This window comes from Festucalex cinctus, chromosome 17, assembly GCF_051991245.1.
Source record: "Festucalex cinctus isolate MCC-2025b chromosome 17, RoL_Fcin_1.0, whole genome shotgun sequence".
NCBI lineage: Eukaryota > Metazoa > Chordata > Actinopteri > Syngnathiformes > Syngnathidae > Festucalex > Festucalex cinctus.
Window position 1 is genome coordinate 13,159,611 of NC_135427.1, and position 22,571 is coordinate 13,182,181.

General features: G+C 39.4%; 3 protein-coding genes across 4 annotated transcripts in view; 2 read left to right on the plus strand and 1 right to left on the minus strand.

Moving 5' to 3' along the window:
• Positions 1–6,321, plus strand: part of rhot2 (ras homolog family member T2) — a 9,445-nt gene extending 3,124 nt beyond the window's left edge. Inside the window, exons 11-19 of the mRNA XM_077502226.1 lie at positions 39–159; positions 252–336; positions 446–591; positions 705–805; positions 1,837–1,967; positions 2,041–2,121; positions 2,189–2,311; positions 3,591–3,793; positions 5,467–6,321. Coding sequence (XP_077358352.1) covers positions 39–159; positions 252–336; positions 446–591; positions 705–805; positions 1,837–1,967; positions 2,041–2,121; positions 2,189–2,311; positions 3,591–3,793; positions 5,467–5,584 — 1,109 coding nt within the window. The 3' untranslated portion in view covers positions 5,585–6,321. The remainder of the gene's footprint in view (positions 1–38; positions 160–251; positions 337–445; positions 592–704; positions 806–1,836; positions 1,968–2,040; positions 2,122–2,188; positions 2,312–3,590; positions 3,794–5,466) is intronic.
• Positions 6,322–6,446: 125 nt separating this feature from the next.
• Positions 6,447–22,571, plus strand: part of rhbdl1 (rhomboid, veinlet-like 1 (Drosophila)) — a 54,675-nt gene continuing 38,550 nt past the window's right edge. Inside the window, exon 1 of one of the 2 annotated variants that reach the window (XM_077502234.1) lies at positions 6,447–6,595. Coding sequence is in view for 1 of the 2 variants with exons in the window: in XM_077502233.1 (XP_077358359.1) it covers positions 20,482–20,520 (39 nt within the window). In the remaining variant the exon portion in view is untranslated. Of the gene's footprint in view, positions 6,596–20,193; positions 20,521–22,571 lie in introns of those variants that run through there. The other variant, XM_077502233.1, reaches the window with a different exon arrangement.
• Positions 7,255–8,468, minus strand: h1-0 (H1.0 linker histone). Its single transcript, XM_077502245.1, has one exon. It carries the CDS (start codon positions 8,229–8,231, stop codon positions 7,611–7,613), a length of 621 nt encoding a protein of 206 aa, XP_077358371.1. The 5' UTR covers positions 8,232–8,468; the 3' UTR covers positions 7,255–7,610.

The following is a 22,571-nucleotide window of genomic DNA, read 5'->3' on the forward strand; positions in this document are numbered from 1 at the left end:
TTTAACCGTTCTTTTTTTTTTTTTTTCCTCATTGCCAGGTTTCTTGTTCCTTAATACATTATTCATCCAGCGGGGCCGACACGAAACCACATGGACGATCCTCAGGAAGTTTGGCTACGACGACAACCTGGAACTGACGGACGATTACCTTTACCCCGCGTACGTCAGCTGACATTTCTGCAGCTCTTCTTGCGCTTCTTGTTTTTGGTGTTTTGTACTCACTTAGTCACTCATTGTTTTGATGACTGCAGCATACGGGTTCCTGCGGGCTGTACCACTGAACTCAATCATTTGGGTAGGCAGTTCCTCCAGCGGCTGTTTGAGAAGTATGATGAAGTGAGTAGTGATATTAACTGATAGCTGTAAGGAACATTGTAAATTTTACCCCGTTATCTAGGCTACAGGCTTTTTTTTCTTTTGTTTAATATGTAATTCCCCTCCTCAGGATAAAGACTCTGCGCTGTCACCAGCAGAGTTGAAGAATCTGTTCTGTACTTGTCCATACATGCCATGGGGCGCTGAGGTCTACACGACGGTCCCGACAACCGCCGAGGGTTACGTCTCGAATCATGGCTACCACTGTCAGTGGAAGTACGTGCTGACTTTGTGAGATTTTTTTCAAAGCATTTCTTCGATCATTGGAGTTTTTTTTGTTTTTTTTTTTTGTTTTTTGTTTTTTTAATGGTTTCTTCATATGCGTGCAGACTTTCCGCTTATCTCGACATCCACCGTTGCCTGGAGCACCTCGGGTACCTCGGCTATCCAATCCTCACAGAGCAGGAGTCGCAGACTGCTGCTGTCACAGGTGTGTGTTTGGATTTTTCTTCATGTTATATCAGTGACAGAAATACAAAATGAAGGGCAGTATCTAAGAACATGACACACAGTCCATGAAACAATCCCAGTAAGAGGATTATTAGTGTGGACCTCATACAGGGCAGACAAACAGATTGACCTACAGATATGCTAGCTAGAAATGTTGACACATCTTTTAGATCATTTCCTCACATTTATTGAGTGAGTACAAAATGAAAAGAAAAGGCAGTATATAAACAAATACAATTTCATCCAAGAGCACAATTTTTATTTATTTATTTTATTTATTTATTTATTTTTAAGTACACATTTTCTATTTTACGGGTACAAATTCTTTTTTTTTAACGTAGGATTTTTTTTACGAACACATTTTTTATTTTATTTTTTACAGGTACAAATCATGCCTTTTACAGATACAAATTCTTTTTTTACGTCGGATTTTTATTTTTTTTTAACTAAGATTTAAAAAAAAAAATAAAAAAAATTCTACACATACAATTTTTATGTATTTTTTTTACGAGTTACTTTTGCACCATATTTAACTCCATACAGCTTCTCTACTGCAAAGAACGGTTGAAAAAAAATGGTAGTTATTACTCAACCGACCAGCAGGGGGCAGCAGAGTAAAGGAGATCAACCAGGACCATGTTGTAAAAAAAAAAAAAAGCTCAGTTATTCACAATTTTAAAAGGATTTGTGAATAATGATGAAATTTTGCCATATTCTAATGTTAATTGCTGCAAAACGAAAACTGATAGAAATAGACTTTTTTTTTTTTTTTTTTTCCCCTGATGAAAGAAGAGAATTTTATCTGTATTTTGGTAGGTTCCAATTCCATGTTTCTTAAATCAATAGAACGCAATATTCTGTGGGCCTTACAAAATCAGTCAAAATCCAGTAAAACGGGAATTGCTTCTGTGAAAATGGCTGCGAGTGAATGAGTTAAAAAGCACAAGTTCAGTGTTAGCCCACGTCGTGATAATTTTGTTTACATGTTCACTCTGTTGTTGAAATGCGCAGTAACGAGAGCGAGAGAGGAGGACCTGGAGAAGCGCCAAACTCAGCGTTCGGTCTTTCTGTGCAAGGTGATCGGACAGCGGGGAACGGGCAAAACCACCTTTCTGCAGGCCTTCGTCGGCCGCGGCGCCACGGTATGATGCCCATCTGTTAGCCGGGAACTGTGAAACTGCGTGTCGTTGACCGCCACGTCTGTTGCTTGACTAGGTCGACTTGAGCGGCGGCAGTGCCTTTTCCCCCTTCGCCATAAACACGGTCCAAATAAGCAATCAAGAGAAGTCTCTTATTGTAAGTTGCCCCGTCCTCATCTCGGTGGCGGTCTTCAAGTGGTGACCATTGTCATCATATTGTTCAGCTCAACGAGGTGGACGTGGAGGCGGACTTCCTGAAGGTGTCGGACTCGCACTGTGACGTGGCTTGTCTCATGTATGACGCCAGTGACCCACATTCCTTCGACTACTGCGCCAGCATATACAAGGTATTCTACTAATGATAAATGATGGCAAGGCTGCTAGCTTCATGCTAATATGTAACTCCATAAACAGGCTAATGGAAAGTAGCATAGATGTGACGGTATATTATAAGGCTTCAAATATCTGCAACGTAATTATCACGATTTTGTTGGTAGGTTAAAAAAAAAAATCACAATACTGTATAAAAACTCACAATATTGAGGGGGGGAAAAAAAAACAATGTGTTTTTGTACACATCGGTGACAAAGAAATAGGCTTGGCCTTTTGTCATGTCACATGCAGGGTTTTTATAGTTTTGGAATTTTTATTTTAGTTTTTATTTTGTTTTAGTTTTTATTAGTTTTAGTTATTTAAAAAATGTTTAGTTTTATTTAGTTTCAGTATTTTTTTGTTTTAAGTTTATTACTTGTGCGCAATATTTAATAAACACCCTGATAAAATGAAAAAAAAAGTAACACATTTCTTACCTAGCGTTGAATTTCAGTTAAATGAAAAAGCATGCAGGCGAGCCGAGCCATTGGAGCCAAAAGCGCGCAAAATTGACGCGTGTGAGTGACGTCATCTGAAGGTGCTTTTCTATTGGCTACTGCTAGATGACATCACTTCTGTGTGACACACTTTCAAACGTCTTTATTCCGATGAAATAAATACACTTCAAATCACATTTAAAATAAACCCCAAAGGCTCATGCATTAAATTACCAAAGACTAAAACGAAGGACATTTTCACTATAATTATAGTTAGTTTTAGTTTTGTAAACATAAAATTTAGTTTTAGCTATTTTTTTTTATATAATTTTAAATGTATTTATTTTATTTTTTTTTACTTTTTCGTTTTTTATTTCATTTAGTTAAAATAACCTTGGTCACGTGTCATTGTCATGGTTTAACGGTGCAAAGCATCATGGTCTATGTAGTTCACAATGCTGTGTTCGCCTGAAGCAGCCCAAAAGTAATTTTTTTTTTTTATGGCAATATTGAAAAATACTTGCTGGTATGACTGATTTTATGGAAGTGATAACCACGGAGGTGGCCAAAACATGCCTAATTAAAATTAAACTGCACTAACAAACTAACCACTAGAGGGTGCTAGAAGTACACGAATGGAATATAGCTTTTCCTTTTTAACAGATGTTCCCGTTTTTTTTTTAATTCGTGACAGGGCGACGATGATATCGTGGCAATTTTAATATCGCGGTGTTACCGTTATCGTTACATCCTACTCTGTATCAATGGAAATTCGTCGGCCCTTTTCATTGTATTCTTATGATTTGTTTTCATTCAGCAACACTACATGGAGAGCAACATTCCATGTGTGCTGGTGGCCTCCAAACAAGACCTCCCCGAAGTCAAGCAGTTCCACGGCGTGACACCAGCCGAGTTTTGTTCCAAACACCGACTGCCCCAACCGTTGCCTTTCTCCTGCACGTTTCCCGAATCCAACACCAAGAACGTCTTCACCAGACTCGCCTGGGCTGCTGCGTACCCGTATGTTGCACACTTCACAAATCACTACTTTTCTTACTGTGCCTTCAAATAATAGGCTGGCCTATTAATCGATATTTTTCTATAAAGACAAAAATGGTAGAAATCAATATTTTGTGTACAGTGTACCCTCGCTTATCGCGGGTTCATCTTGCGCGGCCTCGCTGTTTTGCAGATTTTTTATAGCGTGCTTTGTGGTTTATGTTTTGGTCTTTGTGCGGCCGTATCTCTTGAACCCTACGTCCAACTGGAGACATACGGGCATCAGCAGATTCGTCTCGCCGAGACCTTTCCAACAGTGTCTCTCCCGTAGCTCCATAACACTGCATTCCAGAGATAGAAAATATATACTGTACCGTATAATAAGTAAATTAAAAAACAAACATACTTTTAACTCATTCACTGCCAGTCATTATAGAAAATTTTTACATTTCCAATACTCACGTGATATTCCATTCAATAATTATATATAAACCGAATCTACCAAATAACAGAATAGACTCCCTACTTTTTGTCCCGTCCCGTTCTTTTATAATTGACAGCAGAAAAATGTAGGTTTGCCAAAATACAGCCATTTCTCCCATGGACTCTGACACTGTGTTTATTTCCTATAGAATGGGGCAATGCTGTCATCTACCGGTGGTTGGGCATCAGTAAAGTTGTTTCCAAGTTTGATATTTACAGTGGAGCATGCTCAGATTCGCCCCCATTTAGCACCGCTCTAAAAAATACAATTGACAAGTATACTTGTCAAAGGCAGTGAATGGAAAATGACTGTAAATATAAAAAAAAAACATGAATGAAAAAGCATTCATAAAAAAATTAAAAATCATACCAAAACATAGAATAAATGAAAAATATATATTCTGTGCTATATAATAAGTAAATTAAAAAAACAAACAAATGATGAATGAAAAAGTATTAATAATGAACTAAAAATCATACCTAAACAAAAAACATATAATAAATGAAAAAAATATATACTGGGCTGTGTAATAAGTAAATAAGAAAAACATACTTTTAATGGGAAAAAATGTCTGTAAATAAAAAAATAAATAAACATAAATGATGAATGAAAAAGCATTCATAAAAAAACTAAAAATCATACCAAAACAAAAAAAAGCCATTTAATAAAAGAAAAGAAAAAATTCTGTGCTGTATAAGTAAATAAAAAAAACAACATACTTTTAATGGAAAAAAATGAATGTAAATGAAAAACAAAACAAAATGATGAATGAAAAATTATTCATAATAAACTAAAAATCATACCTAAACAAAAAAAACTAATACATGAAAAAAATATATACTGTGGTGTATAATAAGTAAATTAAAAAAAAACGTACTTTTAATGGGAAAAAATGAATGTAAATGAAAAAAAGAACATATATAATGAATGAAAAAGCATTTATAATAAAGTAAAAATCATACCAAAACGAAAAAACATATAATAAATGAAAAAATATATATAATTAGCAGGATTTAATTAACGTGGATTATCGCGGGTAGTTTTTGGAAATTACCACCCGCGATAAACGACGGAACACTGTACAGAAATCTTTATTTTAAGGCGCCATTATAGTCAAGCACCAAATGAACATGAGGAAGTCACTCTGTTGTCACGTAACGATTTTTTTTTTTTTTTTTTTTTACCTGCATTGTGTTTGTCCCTCCAACAGACACCTGAACGGCTCAGACATGAGCAACGCGTCATTCTGGCTGAGAGTGGCGTTGGGCTCAGCTGTGGTCGCAGTTGTGGGTTTTGCTATTTTCAGAGTGGCCGTCAGACTGAAATGACCCAGGTCCAGCTGAGTTTTCCGTTTTTGTTTGTTTGTTCATTTGTTGTTGCAGCCATGCAGATCAACACTCCCATTCGAGTTGTAATCTGCCCTCCGTTGCGTGTTGGGATTGTTCGAATGTACCAAAAGGCATTGTTGTGATCCTTTAAAGTTCCTTTTTTTTTTTGCCATATGCAACATTTTTCTGCCTTACCTTCGCCTTGATGCATTGCTTCCACAAACAGCTGATGTCCCAACAGGTGTGCTATCATAATGGACAGCAGGCCAGAAGAAGTCTTTTTATCAATTTACTGTTAATGATATTGAAATATTTTATGATACATGCAGTGTTTCCTCAGCAGAATTGAAAGCCAATGCCAAATAAGCGGCTGCAGCCTCTCGACTGAAACCGAATTTTGCCCGCAGGTGCTACAGTAGATGGTTACGTTGGCAGCAATTAAGTGATAGCATGTCAAAAATGCACCTGGAACGTGCCCTTTGCCCTGGGAAGGAAAACGTTGGCTCGTGTTGATAAAGAGGAATTTGCTTGTTGGGCATGTCGCTTCATTTACTGGCGGTAAGATTTGCTCGCTTTAAACAACTGACTGACAACCTTTAAGAATGGACCAGAAAATGTATTCAAATGAGTTGGATCCCCTTCTGTTTTTATGTATTTGCTGTTCAGTTTTTCATAATGAAAGTGAACTGTTCCTGACATGCTCAATAAAAGAACACAACACGCTTGGGCGAGCGCCACCTTCTGACTGCAATGTTTTGGATTGTTGTTGTAGTTGTTACATTTACAGAAACTGATGTCTGTCTTCACCTTTCCCCCGTAAGTGTAAAACTTACACCATATTTTACATGTTTGATGGCTATTGGTATTTAAAAACTGATCAGAATTTTCCGGTCCAACTCCCTACCCAGCTGTCCATGAAAGTTCCTCCAAACCGCCAGAAGAGGGCACTGTAGGATGCAATTTGAAAGGCTGCTGTGCGTAAAGTCTTCACGTCATCTGCAGTAAACAAGAGTAAGTCATTTTATTTCCATGTATTAGTTAAAAATACTGGACTTTAAGTGTCAAACGTATTTCCATATGACTGCATTTTACACCAATACTCTTGACAGTTAGTGTTTTGTAAAGACTAAAAATAGGCAAATTGTACCTAATGAAGTGGCTGAGTGAGTGTCTATTTCCATGTAGTAACCACATTACACCCCCTTGATTTTGATTATTAATGCGTTTCAATGCAACCACATTGGCATGGGTTCTATCAATGAAAAATTCATTTATACTGAATTCACCCCGCGTGGGAAATTGAATTGTCACAGTAGCAATAGCAACACGATCAATGATTTGTATTGATCCCTCATCAATTTCCTTCTAAGTGTCTCCTTTTATATTTTTCTGTCATAATGACTTGAAATTGAACTTATTTCCCCTAAAGCATACAAACTGTTTTTCCAATTGATTATTTTGTCCCCAGAAGTGGACGTAAAGTGTTCCTATAAAGTAGCTGGCAAGTGAAGTGCAGGTGCAAAATGTATTTCCATAAACAACGTTACGGTTATACTCGTTTGCATTCATTCTATTCCCTTGGGTTGTAAATTAAGTGTACCTAACGAAGTGGCTGATGCATTTTTGCTTCACCTTTGCTCATTTTACGAGCTTAAAAAAAACAAAAAAACTTTTCCAAACACATTCTCTTCTGTTTTATTGAATGTCGTTATAAGCGATGTGGGTCAGGGGTTGCACAGTAAGATGGATGGAATGAACGGATCCGCTTACAGTAAAACACTAGAACCTCCATCACGTCACTATACATCGGGACCACCAATGTCACAAGCACAATATTACTCCTTAAGAAGCTATATGATCATTTACAATTGTCTTAATGCTGACAATTAGTTTTGTGGAGTTTGTGGTGTATAAGTGAGAGTTAGCAGAAGTTTGCATGGAGTCTTACAAAAATAATACATATACGAAAAGGTGTCCTTTTTTAGGAATATTTACACAGTCCCGTCAAGAATGATATTGTCCCAATTCACTTCCTTTTGCCCGCTTTAGTGGCCTTCTTTGCGGGCTTGGCCTTGGGCTTGGCTGCCCTTTTGGCCGCTTTGGCTTTCGGCTTGGTGGCCTTGGCCGCTTTGGTCTTCTTCGGCGTCACCGCCGCTTTCTTGGCTTTGGCCGGCGAGGCCTTCTTGGTCACCTTGGCCGCCGCCTTGCTCTTCTTGGCGGCCGCTTTCTTGGGCTTCTCCGCCACCTTGCTCACCTTCCTGGGCTTGGCCACCTTCTTGGGCGGCTTAGCCGCCGCTTTGGCGGCCTTTTTGGGCTTGGCCGCCGCGGCCGGCTTCTTGGTGGACTTTTTGGCGTCGTCCGGTTTGGTGAGTCGGAAGGATCCGGACGCGCCGATGCCTTTGGTGTGGCGCAGCATCCCTGACGCCACCAGCCGTTTGAGGGCCATCTTAATCTGGACGTCGGCGTTGTCGCCCACCTTGTAGTTCTTGCGGACGAACTTCTGGATGGATTGACGGGACGCGCCGCTCCGGCTGGCGTCGTGCACGATGGCCGCTTGGATCATGTCCGAGTATTTGGGATGAGAAGCGGGCTTCTTGGGCTTAGGCGCTTTCTTGGCTTTAGCCGGAGATGCCGATGTCTCTGCCATGGTTCTTTTAAATTGTTGTATTTTTTTGGGTAAGTTCAAGCTCAAACACGCACACAAAAGTCGTCTGGCTCGGCAATAAAAAAAGACCCACAAAAAAATGTTCGCCTTGGGGAAAAATAAAAGTCCCAAATACGTCACTTTTGTTGTCAAAATGACTAGTTGACGTGTCCACGTAAAAAAAAAGACGAGACAGGACAAGAAGGTGTCTTAAGTGTCTAATTCTACAGGCGCTCCGGCTGTGCTATGAAGCCTCTCTGCGGACGTGATTGAGAACACCAACTGCCAGCAGCTGATCTAGCGGACTCCGTGGAACTGGCGCTGTCCTGTTTGTGTTTCTTCATCCTCCAATTCGCCTCAAATATAACAACTGCGCGCCGGTTCCGACCCACGCGACACCACGGGCCGGTAGCAGAGGCATTGGGCTTCCCCGGGACACGTTCGCCGTGTCTCGACAACAGCGAATAACAACTTTTATTCCGGGAAAACCGGCTGGAAGTAATACGCGCCGCCAACAATTTTGCACAATTCGCCTTAAATTGACCCAAACAGACGGAACCTCCTGGAAAATCTTGTCGTGCATATTAAAAGTGAATCTATGCTCTGCCGATTGCACGCAATCGGCTCGGTCCACGGTTCCGTTTTCGCTTTTAATACATGCTTACATTTTCCCAACTAACACAGTCCGGCCACTGACTTCAAGTGACGTGGTCGAGATTATTTACTGTTAAACCTCGTATAAATGAAATGTCACCGTGTCCAAGTCGCAGGTGACCGTCGTGGTCATAGCGTGGCTTTATTTGTGTCATGACATGGTGATTCTGTCAACCCGGTTCGCTGTTTTTGGACCGAATTGTTTACATTTGTCACTATGGCAGTCGGCGCTCCTTCTCCATTGTCAGGAAAGTTGCCAACACATCCCAACGTGACATGCTTCGGTCGTGGGTGCAACAAATGATCATTTTATTTCAAGTAGGTGTGTGAGGGGGGGTACTCGGGTGTGCAGATGTGGATCCAGCTGCCAACAGGGGCTGCAGCCGAAAGTGAAGTCTTTGATGACGAGGCGCAGCGCTTCTTTTGTTTATAGGAACTGGCGCATCAGTCAAATAACACTTTTGACACGGGGGCTTTTCTCCACCTTTTAAAACACTCTGCTGTCTTTTGGGAACACGATCAGCATTAAAATCCGCAAATGTAGTCATATCTCAGCTTTTATAGTCATTTTTATGAGCCTTTCTCTCTCTCCCCGTAGCGCCATTTTGTCCCAGCCACTGTTGCTGTGCTTTTTTTTTTTTCACTAGACGTGACTTGTGCGTCATTTGACACAATTAAGTGGGTGACAGTCACTCTTAATTGTTGGAGGTAAACACCACACAAACACCTGGCTGCTCTTTTGGTGAAAGGTGAAAGGTTAAAGGCTGTTTTGGCACTTGAAAGCAGCCAAGTGTTCACTTATTGTGTTTATTGTACACACAAACACATGTGGATAATGGATATATTAGTCTTATTTGGAATTTTAGTGGTGGATTTTAATTCTTGAAGATTGTTGTGCATAATTGTACCATAATTAGAAAAAAAAAAGGGGGGGGGGGTAAGCTGTCACTTTCAAAGCACACTTGCCCACTATGTCTGCATAAACAATAGCGTGCCTTGAGAGCAGAGAGCATTTGTAGTTAGCGTTTCAATAGTCAACCTTGCCTCGTTATGATTTTGCTTCAGACTGATGAGCTCGGTTTTGGTCGGATAGAGGCAGAGATGATGTTGGGCAAAAGCAGTCGTTTAGTAGTCGCTCATTCCACATTCCTCTTAGCTTTTAATGAAATGGTTTTTTTTTTTTGGTTTTTTCTTCTTTCCTAATTCAGTGCAGTTGAACTTAAATGACATTTTAAGTGTTAAATTTAATAGGGATGGAAATGTAGTTCAGTGTACAAAAATGATCACACAATAATTATTATTAAATGATTGCTAAATGTAGTAAATCTGGTATGACGTTGTTGATTGTACTAAATTCATTAGTAAATTAATGATATTGTTACTGTTGCATTATCTAATGTGTGGTTTTTATAGAAGTTGTCTGGCTGCATAAAAACCTGTTATATAAACATAATTATTGTATTCTAAATGTTATTCAGTTGTGCAGTAATTTTTATTTTATTTTATTTTTTATATCTTCTACTTGATCTCAGATAGAATATCTTAAATTGGACCAGAGGTTTACTTTGTGACCAGTTTCAAAAAAAGAGATCAAAGAGAAAAGTACATTATGCATGAATTGCCAAAGTTAATGCTGCTCCTACAAATTTTTTAATGTCTAACAGAAAAGATGAAAGTATTTCTATTGACTGTTCTCATTCGGGGTCAGCTTTTAGTTTAGATGTCAACTGTTGCCACCTGTTAAATTGTAAATAAATGTGTGAGGAATGTGTAAGTACAATTTATATAAAACCAAGCAGGCCTAATTTATCTATAATATATTTGTTACACATGTATAGTGTTTGGAAAAGATATCTACACACTGTAGCTTAATGTCATTTTATGTAATTTTAGCCATATGAAGCCTTGCCCTTCGGCTGGCCCAAAACATTGTTGCATATTTTGTACTGACTTTCATAATCACACCAAAGTCAATACTAACGTGAGTACACACATTATACATACAGTTATTGTTACATACAGCAAAGAATTGAACAGGTGGACATTTAAAAATCTATTGAACTATTAGTTGAGATATACACTCACATGCCACTTCCTTGGATACACTTGCACAATCTAAGGGAATCTGTTACAAAAACTGAATTCAATCTTCTGCCTCTCCCAAGATTATCATGCTCACTTTTGATTGACAGTCTTAGGTGTTAATATAACAATATGACTGCATTGCAACGTAGCTCGATGAAAGGGAAACAATATTTGAAAAATCTTCCAGTGCGACTTCCACACCCCCGATGATAGATTGTTCAAGCGTTGAGCGTGTAGAAAGCTACTGTTTACTTATGTAACAGTCCAAGAAAACATGTTTCTTTTCTCAGTCTCTTGCTTGTTTATAAGTTCACCATTAAATACAAAATTTGGATCAGTTACCAACGCGAGTGCCATGTTAATCCGGCGCGAAGCGAGAACAAGGCGTCGACACGCATGACTCGAGTTTTGTACAACGCTTGTCTGTCAGCGCCGTGCTTGTCGTGCGGGTTCGTTCGCATCCGTTGAATGTGCTCCGTGTGTGAGAAAGAACAGGTGTCAAGGGCCAACTGCTCTGTCGACTGTTGCAGCCGCTCCGACAAAGGCCTGTCAGTCAGGCCCGTGTTCATTGACATTGACCCTGTGGCTACGTTATTATTATGAAAATTATAAAGTTTTAATTGATGTTAAACGAATAAGAAGAAAACTTGAACTGCAATCTGTCTAAAGTTGGATTTAAAGAGATACTTCACTTATTTAGCCCATTAAACAAAGTTAATATTTTGTCTATAGTTAATTTGATACTTTCATTATTTTTCACTTACAATTAGTACCTTAAAAAAAACGCATTTTGCAACTTGCTGTCGACTGAAAATGACATCACAAGGGCTCAGGTAACCAATCACACCTCACCTGTTTTTTTAGGTTTGGTCATGTGACATTCACAAGCTGAGCTGTGATTGGTTACCTGAGCCCTTGTGATGTCATTTTCAGTCGACAGCAAGTTGCAAAATGCGTTTTTAAAGGAACTAATTTTACATGAAAAATAATGAAAATATCAACTTTATTATAGGCAAAATATTCATGTTTTGACTGCCAAAAATGGCTAAATAAGTAAAGTATCCCTTTAATAATTTCAGAGAAATTATAATCCATTTCCTGAAACAATAGTCAGTTGTTCTCAAACCATCAAATAAATGTACTAAAATGTGGTCCAAGTGGAGTTTGAACGGAGGTTCTCCATGGGGGAAGAAATTGCTCTAACCACTGAGCTAACCTCGTTCAAATTCATGGCTAATGGTGTATTTGTTTTTAAAAAAATAGCCATCCGGTGAAAGCCAACGTGCATTTAATCATTTCACAGAAATGATAATGCATTTCCTGATATGATAGTCAGTTGGTATACAGTTATATCACTAAGCATAATTGCCATGGATATATTTGCAATGCACAGTCAGAGGTGGGATTTGAACCCGGGACCTCCTGGTTACTGGACAAATGCACTTAACCAAGTACGGCACTGAGCAGTGTCAGAGAGCTGCTAATGATGATCAGTTGTATTCATGGAAGTCGGTGTGGAAAGTGGGACTTTGAAAAAGGTCAACTTCAGTCCGGTTGAAAATGAATGGGGGGAAAAGCTGATATTTCAAGTTAAATTGTGCTAGTACTGTAAGTAATGTGGAATTAGATGATATATACCCCGCAAGGCGTGAATTTTTGAAGCAAGTTGAAATTTGAACGGTGTAAATCGGAAGTACAATGTGGGGGTTGTTTCTCAGCAAATAAGTGAGGAGAATACAAATCCGAATAAGATATGTGGGATGCTTTCAGCATTCCCACAATGAATTTCTCAGGTCCCCGCATGGAACATTTCAGGGACGAGAAGTGTAACCGCTTTGCGCCGTAACCACATCATTTCAACAAACACAGTGCTGCTCAGCTTCTGGCTACGTTATTCCAAAATGTGTTACTAGGCACCATTTTAGCCACACCAAAAAAAAAAAACTGAAATGATGAATAACAGTTTAATAGTATATTTCTGTAATTGAATTGAGTACTACATAGGGATGTCATAATAAGGACAATAACATGATATTAAAACTGCCACAATATCGTCGTCGTCATGTTCACAATATTTAAAAGCAACACATCTGTTAAAAAAAAAAAAAAGTCAGGTTGATTGCCATTTGTGCAGTTCTAGCACCCTCTAGTGGCTAATTTATTTGTGCAATTTAATTTTCATTTGGGATGTTTTGGCCTTCTATGTTTAAAATCTATGCTAATTTTCAGATGAAGGGGAACCTAATTTGCTTGTGAAGCGTTCAATGTGTACTTGCATTAACAAGTAAGAGCCTCACTGTTGTTATTAGAGATTATAGGTGGTTTATATGCATTGCTGTTATATACAAAAGCACAATATTGTGCTTTTTTAGTATGAGCTCTTTTTTTTGTTTTTTTTGTTTTTGTTTTTAACAATATTGTGATCTTTTTTAAATATTGTCACACCCTCACAATATCATGATAATTATCGTATCGTGACCTTCATAACGTGATATCGTATCGTGATGTTTGGATATCGTTACATCCCTAGTACTACATAGTTCTCGCCCTTGGTGAACAAAAGTGTTAAGCCCAAAGCACGCCAACGTAGTTGCAAGTTGGCAACGTTTGATTTGGCGGTTTGACATATTGCTCTTGAAGAAAGCTACATTTAGCTCTAATCCCAACTTTAACCCTTGCCCCTTTAATACTGGAGGATTTAGTTCGAGGGAGAACGTGAGGGGTGTGACCCCTGCGGCAGTGTTACGCTCACCGGTCGCAACATGAAGTACACCTGCATAATCCAACTACAGGATCGGAAATTGTGCCTTTATGATCATTTTAGAACAGGGGTGGGCCTTTTTCTTTTGTTCCAACTGCCACCTCCAGCCCACTTTCAAACATGGATGTATTTCATCATACCAATACATCTTTCTGAAAGATTGCCTCTTGCTTGTAAAGTAAATATAAAGCAAAATCATATCTCTCCACCACTGCAAACTCCAACTCCAATAATAAACCTGTTCAAATCATTCGTCTGCGCGACACAGATTATTTTTGGATTTCTTCAAGCAGTCCTCGACCTTTTTGAAAGCGGCAGTATATTTACTCCTCACTTGTTTTTACGTCCACTCCTTACTTTGACACCATAAAATCTCTCTCTAAACTTTTACACCCAGCAGTTGCCACATTTGGGCTGCAGTATTTCACTCCGCTTCCTAGTTACAGCTCGCCGCGGCGGCTGCAGATAACACAGAGGGCGGTCTCGACAAAAACAAGATCATTATTACTTTTATTTGTTCATTGGGGGTGATACGAGGATGCATAGTAATTAGGGGTGTTGTAAATAATCGCATGACTTCAATAGTTAACTCACGATTAATCGCAAAAATCTGTTAAAAATAGCATTTTATCTAGGTTTCATACTCTTGTGAACATAAAAGTAGAAAAAATGTTAATAGAAATATGGCTGCATCTTAGTCATTGATACAGTAATTTCACAATAATTAATAAAATTGAGTTCAAATGAAAAAGATGTACCGTACTGTCAAAAAACGAGTGTGATATTGATATTGTGTTGAGGTCATTGTTCTGCCACTAGATGGCATAATTGCATTTGTAAGACATTTGTGAGAGTTCGGTGCATTGTCTTTTCATATTAAGAGCTAATCTTTAACATGAAGTTACTTGCACAATTAGACATATTTTAAAAATTGTTAAATACAGCATTTGACTCCAGTCTCCACAAACGTATGCATTATTATATTACATTTATTACTGTTTAATTTTGATGTGGACGTGTCTGCTGCATTGCGACTGGAATGTTCCCAGTACAGGCTTTTTAAGCGCGTTTAAAAAAAAAATAAAGTAGTGGCGTTGAAGGAACTTGAACTGAAAATTCATGCACTAATTTTGACACCCCTAATAAGTGGATGGTTTCAGATTCAGCCCTCTTCCACAAGGAGTTCTCTGTTTTGACCAGTGGTGGTAGCAGCAGGCCTTCCGCTGTGTGTTTTGTCAGGAACAGATCCTGTTTCAAGAAACGTGTCATGGATTAACTGTACCTTATGAACTGTGTGATAGCCATAAAGCTGCTGGGGGAAAAAACAAACAAACTTGTATTGCTAATCTAGTTCAAGTTACATGGACCAACGCTACTGATATTGGAGACCCTGGTTAGATAGATTGATATGGCAACATACGGAGGCTGAAATCTGACTATTCAAAAAAGATCATCTACATGTACCTGGGAGCTGTACATCAATTTCATGGACCAAATATTATAATTTCAATCTAGGTCAGTTTCAGAAGCGTAAGCCATCCAGAATGCTACGTGAGAGGATGAGAGGGTGTTTTATTTCTAAAGTTAACAATACCATGCCCTTCCATCTCGTGACACTAGAGGTCGCTCCTGACTTGAATCTTGCCGCGTGTTGCCAAGCCAAGAAAACGCTCCAAGCAGCTCAGCTGGTTAAGTGGCACAGACAGAGGCAACTGTGTTGCCAACAAACAGTCATTAGAATTGATTCCAACATCAGAGAATCGAATGATCAATCGACTCGACTGCCTATTGATGTTCCTCTTTAATGGGAGTCAATCGCCTTCCCCTTCCTTGCATCTTCCACTTTGCATCCCCAAGAGGTTTTCTATGTGGAGCAGCTTGGACTGAAACTATGTCATTCACTGACCTGATTCAAACATCTTTCTTATTTTGTTTTTTTCCTATTGTGTGGGTGTTTCCCCAAGTCACACAAGTGTCGTTTGTATTCCCTAAAGACAGGATTGTTATGCTTTGGCCAATGACAACATGCTAATGCTTGATTGTTATATAAGAGGCTATCATTTGATTTCAGGGAACTCTCGTTACCATGTCATCAAATCTTCCTTGGTTTCAATTTCTTTCTTCTTATTTCAGCATCTCTCTCTTCCTCTCTTCTCCTCTCGTCTCCCTCAGCTCACTTAATACATTTTTAATGCCGCAAACCTTCTCTGTGGCTGTCAGCTTGATAGATGGTCGGATTGTTTCCAAACGCAAATGCACAAAACCAGCACCTCCCTCCCTCGCTCCCTCCCTCCTTCCGTTACGCTCTCTCGCTCTGGCATCCAGGTGAAGCTGCAAAGCTAATGAGTGTAGCTCAACCCCTGAGTCACGCGTTGGCCAAGAGGTGCATCCCTCGGCTTTCGTTTTAGTGCGGATGGCGTAAGGCGGGGGGTGCTAAACTTGTTTTCATTGTGCGCCGCATCGTAGTTACGGTTGCCCTCAGGGGGCCGGTTATAAACCACATAAATGTTTAATCGCGAGGGTTGTAACGGTACACCCCAAAAAAAAAATCACACTTCAGTAAGTTCCGTGAGTTTTAAAGTCTCTGTAAAGTGAAAATAAATGTCTTGTAAATTTGATAAACTACTGAGAAGGATGTCAAGGCAAATGTAAGTAATTTAAAAATGGCCAAGTAATAGAAGGTTAAATTGTTTATTCTTTCTTATGCCTTCCTGTTTGAGCTACGAAAAAATATCGGCTTCAAGATTCCAGCGGGCTTTTCCACACCGTGACAACGGGGCACTCTAAACCAGCTGAAAAGCTGCTGTCCACACACCGGCTGTCAAACCAGACTTTTTAAAAAACATGTTTCCGCTTTCCGTCCTCTTCTTTCTTTCTCTGCATGATGTGCGTGCACTCATGGGTGACAACGAGGCACTCTGAAACAGTCACGCGAGTGGACTATGAGAAGGGAAGATACATTTTAGCTAATTAATTAGCTAAGTGCTGCTCACAGCTGCACCAGATAACTGCTAATGTGAACGAAGGCGTGGAAAACAGTTTTAATACTTAATCACAACAGTTGAGTAGTACATAATCCTTATTCTTTGCACATTTATCAGCAATTATCTTTAAACATTTCTCATGCATTTAGAAACAAATATCTGAATTCACACCTCGAAAAGAAATGATGGTTTCTATAATTGTGACACGATATTGATGGTAACCCATTCACTGCCATTGACGGCTATAGAAGTTTATTATTTTAACTGCTGCATTCTGTACTCGGCTGCTGTAGTAGCCTTTGAACGTAGCACGCAATTTGTCAGCATCGCACAGTTTATAAAAGCAAGACCTTCAACCGGTTCAGGAAAAGTGAACGCTGGGGGTCTAATTAATGCCTTCTGCCGCTCGGTCTCGCTGTTAAGGCCTCGTTAGCCTCTCCTGTCTCCCACACGCGCCAGCTAAACTGCTGCTTTGTTTGATCTCGGGCCAGACATGGATGGAAGTTCAACGCAAAGCAGACCACACATTTATGGACACTGACTTTACTATAAGTCGGTGAAAATGGCAGAAATTGGACTGTAATGGCAGATGATCATTATTTTTGGACTTGCTTTAGCAATATTGTTGCAGTAACTAAAAGTTTGTACCTTAATGTCTCTTATTAGCATTTTCTACACAACGTGTCTAATCACTATAATCGAGCGGGGAGACAGACAGATGATCGGCGGATTATTTTTCAAGCATCATGGGTGTGCTTTGAGGCTGCAAGATAACAGTGGAAATTAGCCTCAATCTGTCTCCTTTTTGCAATTTGCAAAACTCCTATTAATTGCAATATTGAGGTGGTAAGACAAAGTTTTGCTTGTGAGCTGTGGATTGCTATTACTGTCCGAATACTGCGTCATAAAAATAAAATGAAAAATGGCTCATTAATTAGTAAATGGGAATCTACTGTGTATTATTTGGAATAGATTAGTTTAGAAATATTGCACTTTAATAATTTGAATTTTAATGTTGGTCTCGATGGTGACATTTGTAGAGCTAAGAATTTTCCAGGTGGTGCTTGGTGTGAAAATGTTTGAGAATCACTGAAGTATAACAAAATAGAAGCATAATCAGAGGCTGGAATTGCCTCCATCCGACGCAAACCACTGGACACATTACTGTAATTACGTTTCCTCGCAATTAGGGCATATAAACTAGCAAGACAGCGGGCCAAACGTGTGCTACAATTTTGGTGCGGATGTCATGATCGTGTCACAACCCTGACGGTGTCTTTGGGGCCTTCCTTGTTTTACGATTTGGGATTTACGTCCTCGTGCACACCCGCCGAGTCTCCTTCCTCCTCCTTGGATTCATCCTAAGGAGAAAGTGTCACTGCAGGATGGTGCAAAAAAAGACCTCTCTGTCTTTTAAGTGGGCTGTCAATGCAGGATGTCCCATCATCTTCAATTCTTGCTCTTATTCCGTCATGCATAAAAGGAATTTAGAGATTTGTTTCTAAATACATTCTATATGTTTGAAAATAATTGCTGAAAACGTGGAAAGACGGAGAACGATGTAGTACTCAATTGTGGAGATATACAGTAGTGTTAAAATATTTTTCACTGTTTCAGGCTTCCTGATTTTGACAAATTTTGACAAAAATGCACTTTTGCGTCCGGCATGATTTTTACCTCCTGTGGTTAACCAGTGCAGTTGCAAACTCACAATTGTTTTTCTTGTAAATTTGTGAGGGTTTTTTTTTTCATACAAATTGCCACTTTACAATGTCGCAAATATTTAAACAAATTTTCCCGTAAATTTACGAGGTTGTTTTCTTGCAAATTTGCCGCTTTATAATGTAGCAAATATTTGACACTTTTCCAAGAAATTTGAGTTTTTTTCTTGCAAATTGCCACTTTATAATGTTGCAAATATTAAAAATAATAATAATAATAAAATTCTCGTAAATTTGTGAGGGTTTTTTTTCTTGCAAATTTGCCACTTATAATGTCGCAAATATTTGAGTTTTTTTCTCAAATTTACGAGTTTTGTCCTCATAAATTTACGAGTTTTGTCCTCGCAGATCGCCACTTTATAATGTCGCAAATATTTGACTCTTTTTCCCAGAAATTTTTGTTTTTTTCTTGCCACTTTATAATGTCGTAAATAGTTGAGTTTTTTTCTTGTAAATTTGTGAGTTTTTCTTGCAAATTGCCACTTTATAATGTTGCAAATATTTTTTTAAATTCTCTTAAATTTGTGAGGTTTTTTTCTTGCAAATTTGCCACTTTGTAATGTCGCAAATATTTGCCTTTTTTATTTTTTTTATTTCGTAAATTTGTGAGGTTTTTTTTACTTGCAAATTTGCCACCTTGTAATGTCGCAAATATTAAAGTTTTTTTTTCTCGTAAATTGCCACTTTATAATGTTGCAAATATTTGACTATTTTTCTCGTAAATTTGTGAGGTTTTTTTTCTTGCAAATTTGCCACTTTGTAACGTCGCAAATATTAAAAAAAAAAAATCTCATAAATTTGTGATTTTTTTTTCTCGTAAATTGCCACTTTATAATGTTGCAGATATTTAATTATTTTTCTTGTAAATTTGTGATTTTTCTTTCTCTCAAATTTGCTGTTTTGTAATTTCATAAATATTCGAGTTTTTTCTCGGAAATTTGTGTTTTTTTCCTCGTAAATTGCCACTTTAAAATGTTGCAAATATTTGACTCCTTCTCATAAATTTATTATTTTTTCTCACAAATTTGCCACTTTATAATGTCGTAAATATTTGAGTTTTTTTCTCGTGAAATTGTGCTTTTTTTTTCTTGCAAATTTCCACTTAATAATATCGCAAATACTCAAGATTATTTCTCATAAATTTATGAGCAGAATATTACCCCCCTCTCAGATATTTATACGTGGCCCTAATACGCTGTCTGTCTTTGGTGTCTCAAAATTATTTGCACTTTGAAACTTTGAAACTGTTGTTGTGAAGAGGGATATCCCCCCCCCCCCCCCCCCCCCCCCCACACCCCTTACGAGTACCTTTAATGGTCAGTAAGCCATCCAAACAAGCAAAGTGTTTGTGGCAATATGCTCTGCAGTGCATTAGTGTGTTAATGTTTCCAGTGTTTATAATTAGCTGCCTCCATCCTCGTTATAGTGTCATGTTATCTGATGTTAATGGAGGAATCCATCTGCAAGCCTCACATTCACGCTTTGGAGAATTCTACTATACCAAACCTTGCGTGTGCACGTGGAAAAAAAAAAAATAACCATGTTCGTCTGCATGCGTGCACACGGCAGGCGCGTGTATGTCAGTAGTAAGCCGCAGTGGAGCCCATCCCCTTCTCCCTCCCCGAGACGACTAACTCGCCACTCCTTCACCGTTTCCCATTGGAAGAGCGAGGCCACCTCCCTCCCCTGGCTCATTGGTATGCATGTGATGATGCGGCGTGTGTGTGTGCGGGTGCGCGTGTGTGTTAGGAGAAGGAGGAGAGAGGCAGGAGCAGTCAGTGCGATGGGATAGAGGCGAGCGAGGAGGAGGAGGAGCGTGAATGAGAGCTGCGTCGGGGCGCCTTGCTGAAGCTGGCTTGAGCCTCCTGCACGTTTGCACGCGTGCCAAAGCCAGAAAAAACTGAAGCAGGAACTACAATCGAGTCTGCAAGCGCCGGCAAAATCCCCCTCCAACCTTTCCCCATCCTCAGCATCACCGCCGCCTCTTGTCGCCGCTTCCTCCTTATGCCCTTGTCCTCGGCGGCTCCTCTCACCACCCTGGCCAGTATATGGATAGAAGCTCCTTTTTTCAGCTCATACAAGAGCAGGTAAGCGAGAAGCGGCGGCGGCGGTTTCTATGGTTACGGGGCACTGCCAGAGGCTGACACCTCACTCGCTGTCGATCCACGGCGTTGATCAATCACCACGGGTAGAGCCGATTGAACGAACCAGGGGGGGGGGGGGGGTCTGCGGAATGCGCGTCGGGCTCCATGTGGGTCCCGACGTTGTGAGGTCAGAACGTGAAGGTGGTGGTGGGGGGGGCTTGGTTACATGACAGCGAGCGGAATGGATGCGAGGAAGTGTTGGGAAAAGGACACTTGTCATATCTGTTGACGCTTGTGATTGGTATTTTTGTAAGGGAAGTCTTTATCGGCTGGGTGAATAAAAAACCTGCAAGGTGGGGGGGGCTACCATTGTTTTTGCAGTCCAATCAGATTTCCAGATTGCCATTTCTTCGACCCCCAAAACGTGAACCGGACCCGATCCGTTTTGAAAGCTGTTCTGTCTTGAACCGCTGCTACCAAACGAGGCTCCCGCTTGATTGACAGACGAAATTGTGCAGCCGTTCCCGTCAAAATGGATTTAGTGCCGCAGGGTTGTGGGGGTCAAAGTTGATTGGCGCATCACCAGACACCCAGCAGGAGCAAGAACCTGCAGGGAGAGGTGTGTCTGTGATGTGTGTAATCATGCACCCAAATGTGTTTTTTTTTTTTTTTTTAATGAATGTGTGTTTGTAGCAAGCAGAGGAAGACCATGTGGGCTGAGTAAGAGGATGCTCGTGGTCACGCTTGTGAGTCATTTGCTTGGAGTAATGGCTACTGACTGACTGGTGATAAGTCAATGATGAAAAAGTCCATGTGGTCTTTGTTGCTTCATTAGTTTTTTATTGAGAAACATTTTCAGGGAACTTTTGTTTCTAACTTTGCCTGAACAGGTTCGGGAATGAGCTTTTTTTGCGCAACGCAAGGTCAATCATCGGATAATTTTAGTGCATAAGAATTTGACCTTTAGGACGAGAACAGATAATGTGAGCAGGGACCAACTTCATGTTGTTTTAGCAGCCTAAATATGCTCTTTGGAATTACATGAATTTATTCTCAACATAGTCTATTTGCATCATTAACAAAAATAAATAAATAATAAATAAATAAATAAAGTTTGTATGTGGATTTTAGATTTATTTTTTAATTTTTTTTTGGGGGGGACCAATCATATTTACAACTCTGTGTTGCCATGTCAATCTAATCTGCCCAGGACCTTCAGAATTATTAGTGCTACCCCAAGTAATTTAAATTATATTGATTTTTTTTTTTTTTTTTTTTTTTTTTTTATCAAATAAAGATTTCAATATTAATCCTCACAGAGCCAGCTAGCTGGCCCACAATAACGTCAGCAGATTTCCATCCTCGGATTGTTTTGATTGGGCCGACCCATGATTGACAAAAATTTGTGTATAATCAACACAGATTGTAAATGTAGCTATTGGAGAAGGTGGTATGGCGGAACGTTTTTTTGTTTTTGTTTTTTCAACCCAAAAAAATCTTAATAATTGGCCTCTCTGGTGAAAATGAAATTTTATTTAATTAAAAAAATATATTTGTTATGTAATGAAAGACATATTGAGTATTTGTTTTTGTCTAGACGTGTTAGTATTAAATGATCATCCACCAAAAACGACCTGCCTGCTGCTTCCTTGAAGTGTCATGATCCCATAAATTTCGCCCAAAAGCAGCGAGCTTCTTCTTCAATGTATCCGCATGCCGACTCGTCAATGAGTGACTTTTCAATGAAGCTCCTCGGGCTTGAGATCACCGCTATTGATCGGTGTGTTTATGTGGCCGCTGTCAGTGTGTCCATAGACTGTACCGTGTGGTGCAAGGCCACACTTGAACACACCGCAGTGCCATTATGGTCCGGTCGGGACCGAATCAATCAAAAAGGGGCTGACGACAAGCTTTTTTCCACCGTTGGGACTCTGCACGGTGGTGTTTAATTCAGAAATCAAATTTCAACCGCGTTTGACTCCATATCGGACCACTGATTTCTGACCCTAGGTGCTTTTTTTTTTTTTTTTTTCCTTCTTCTTCATCCAATCGCG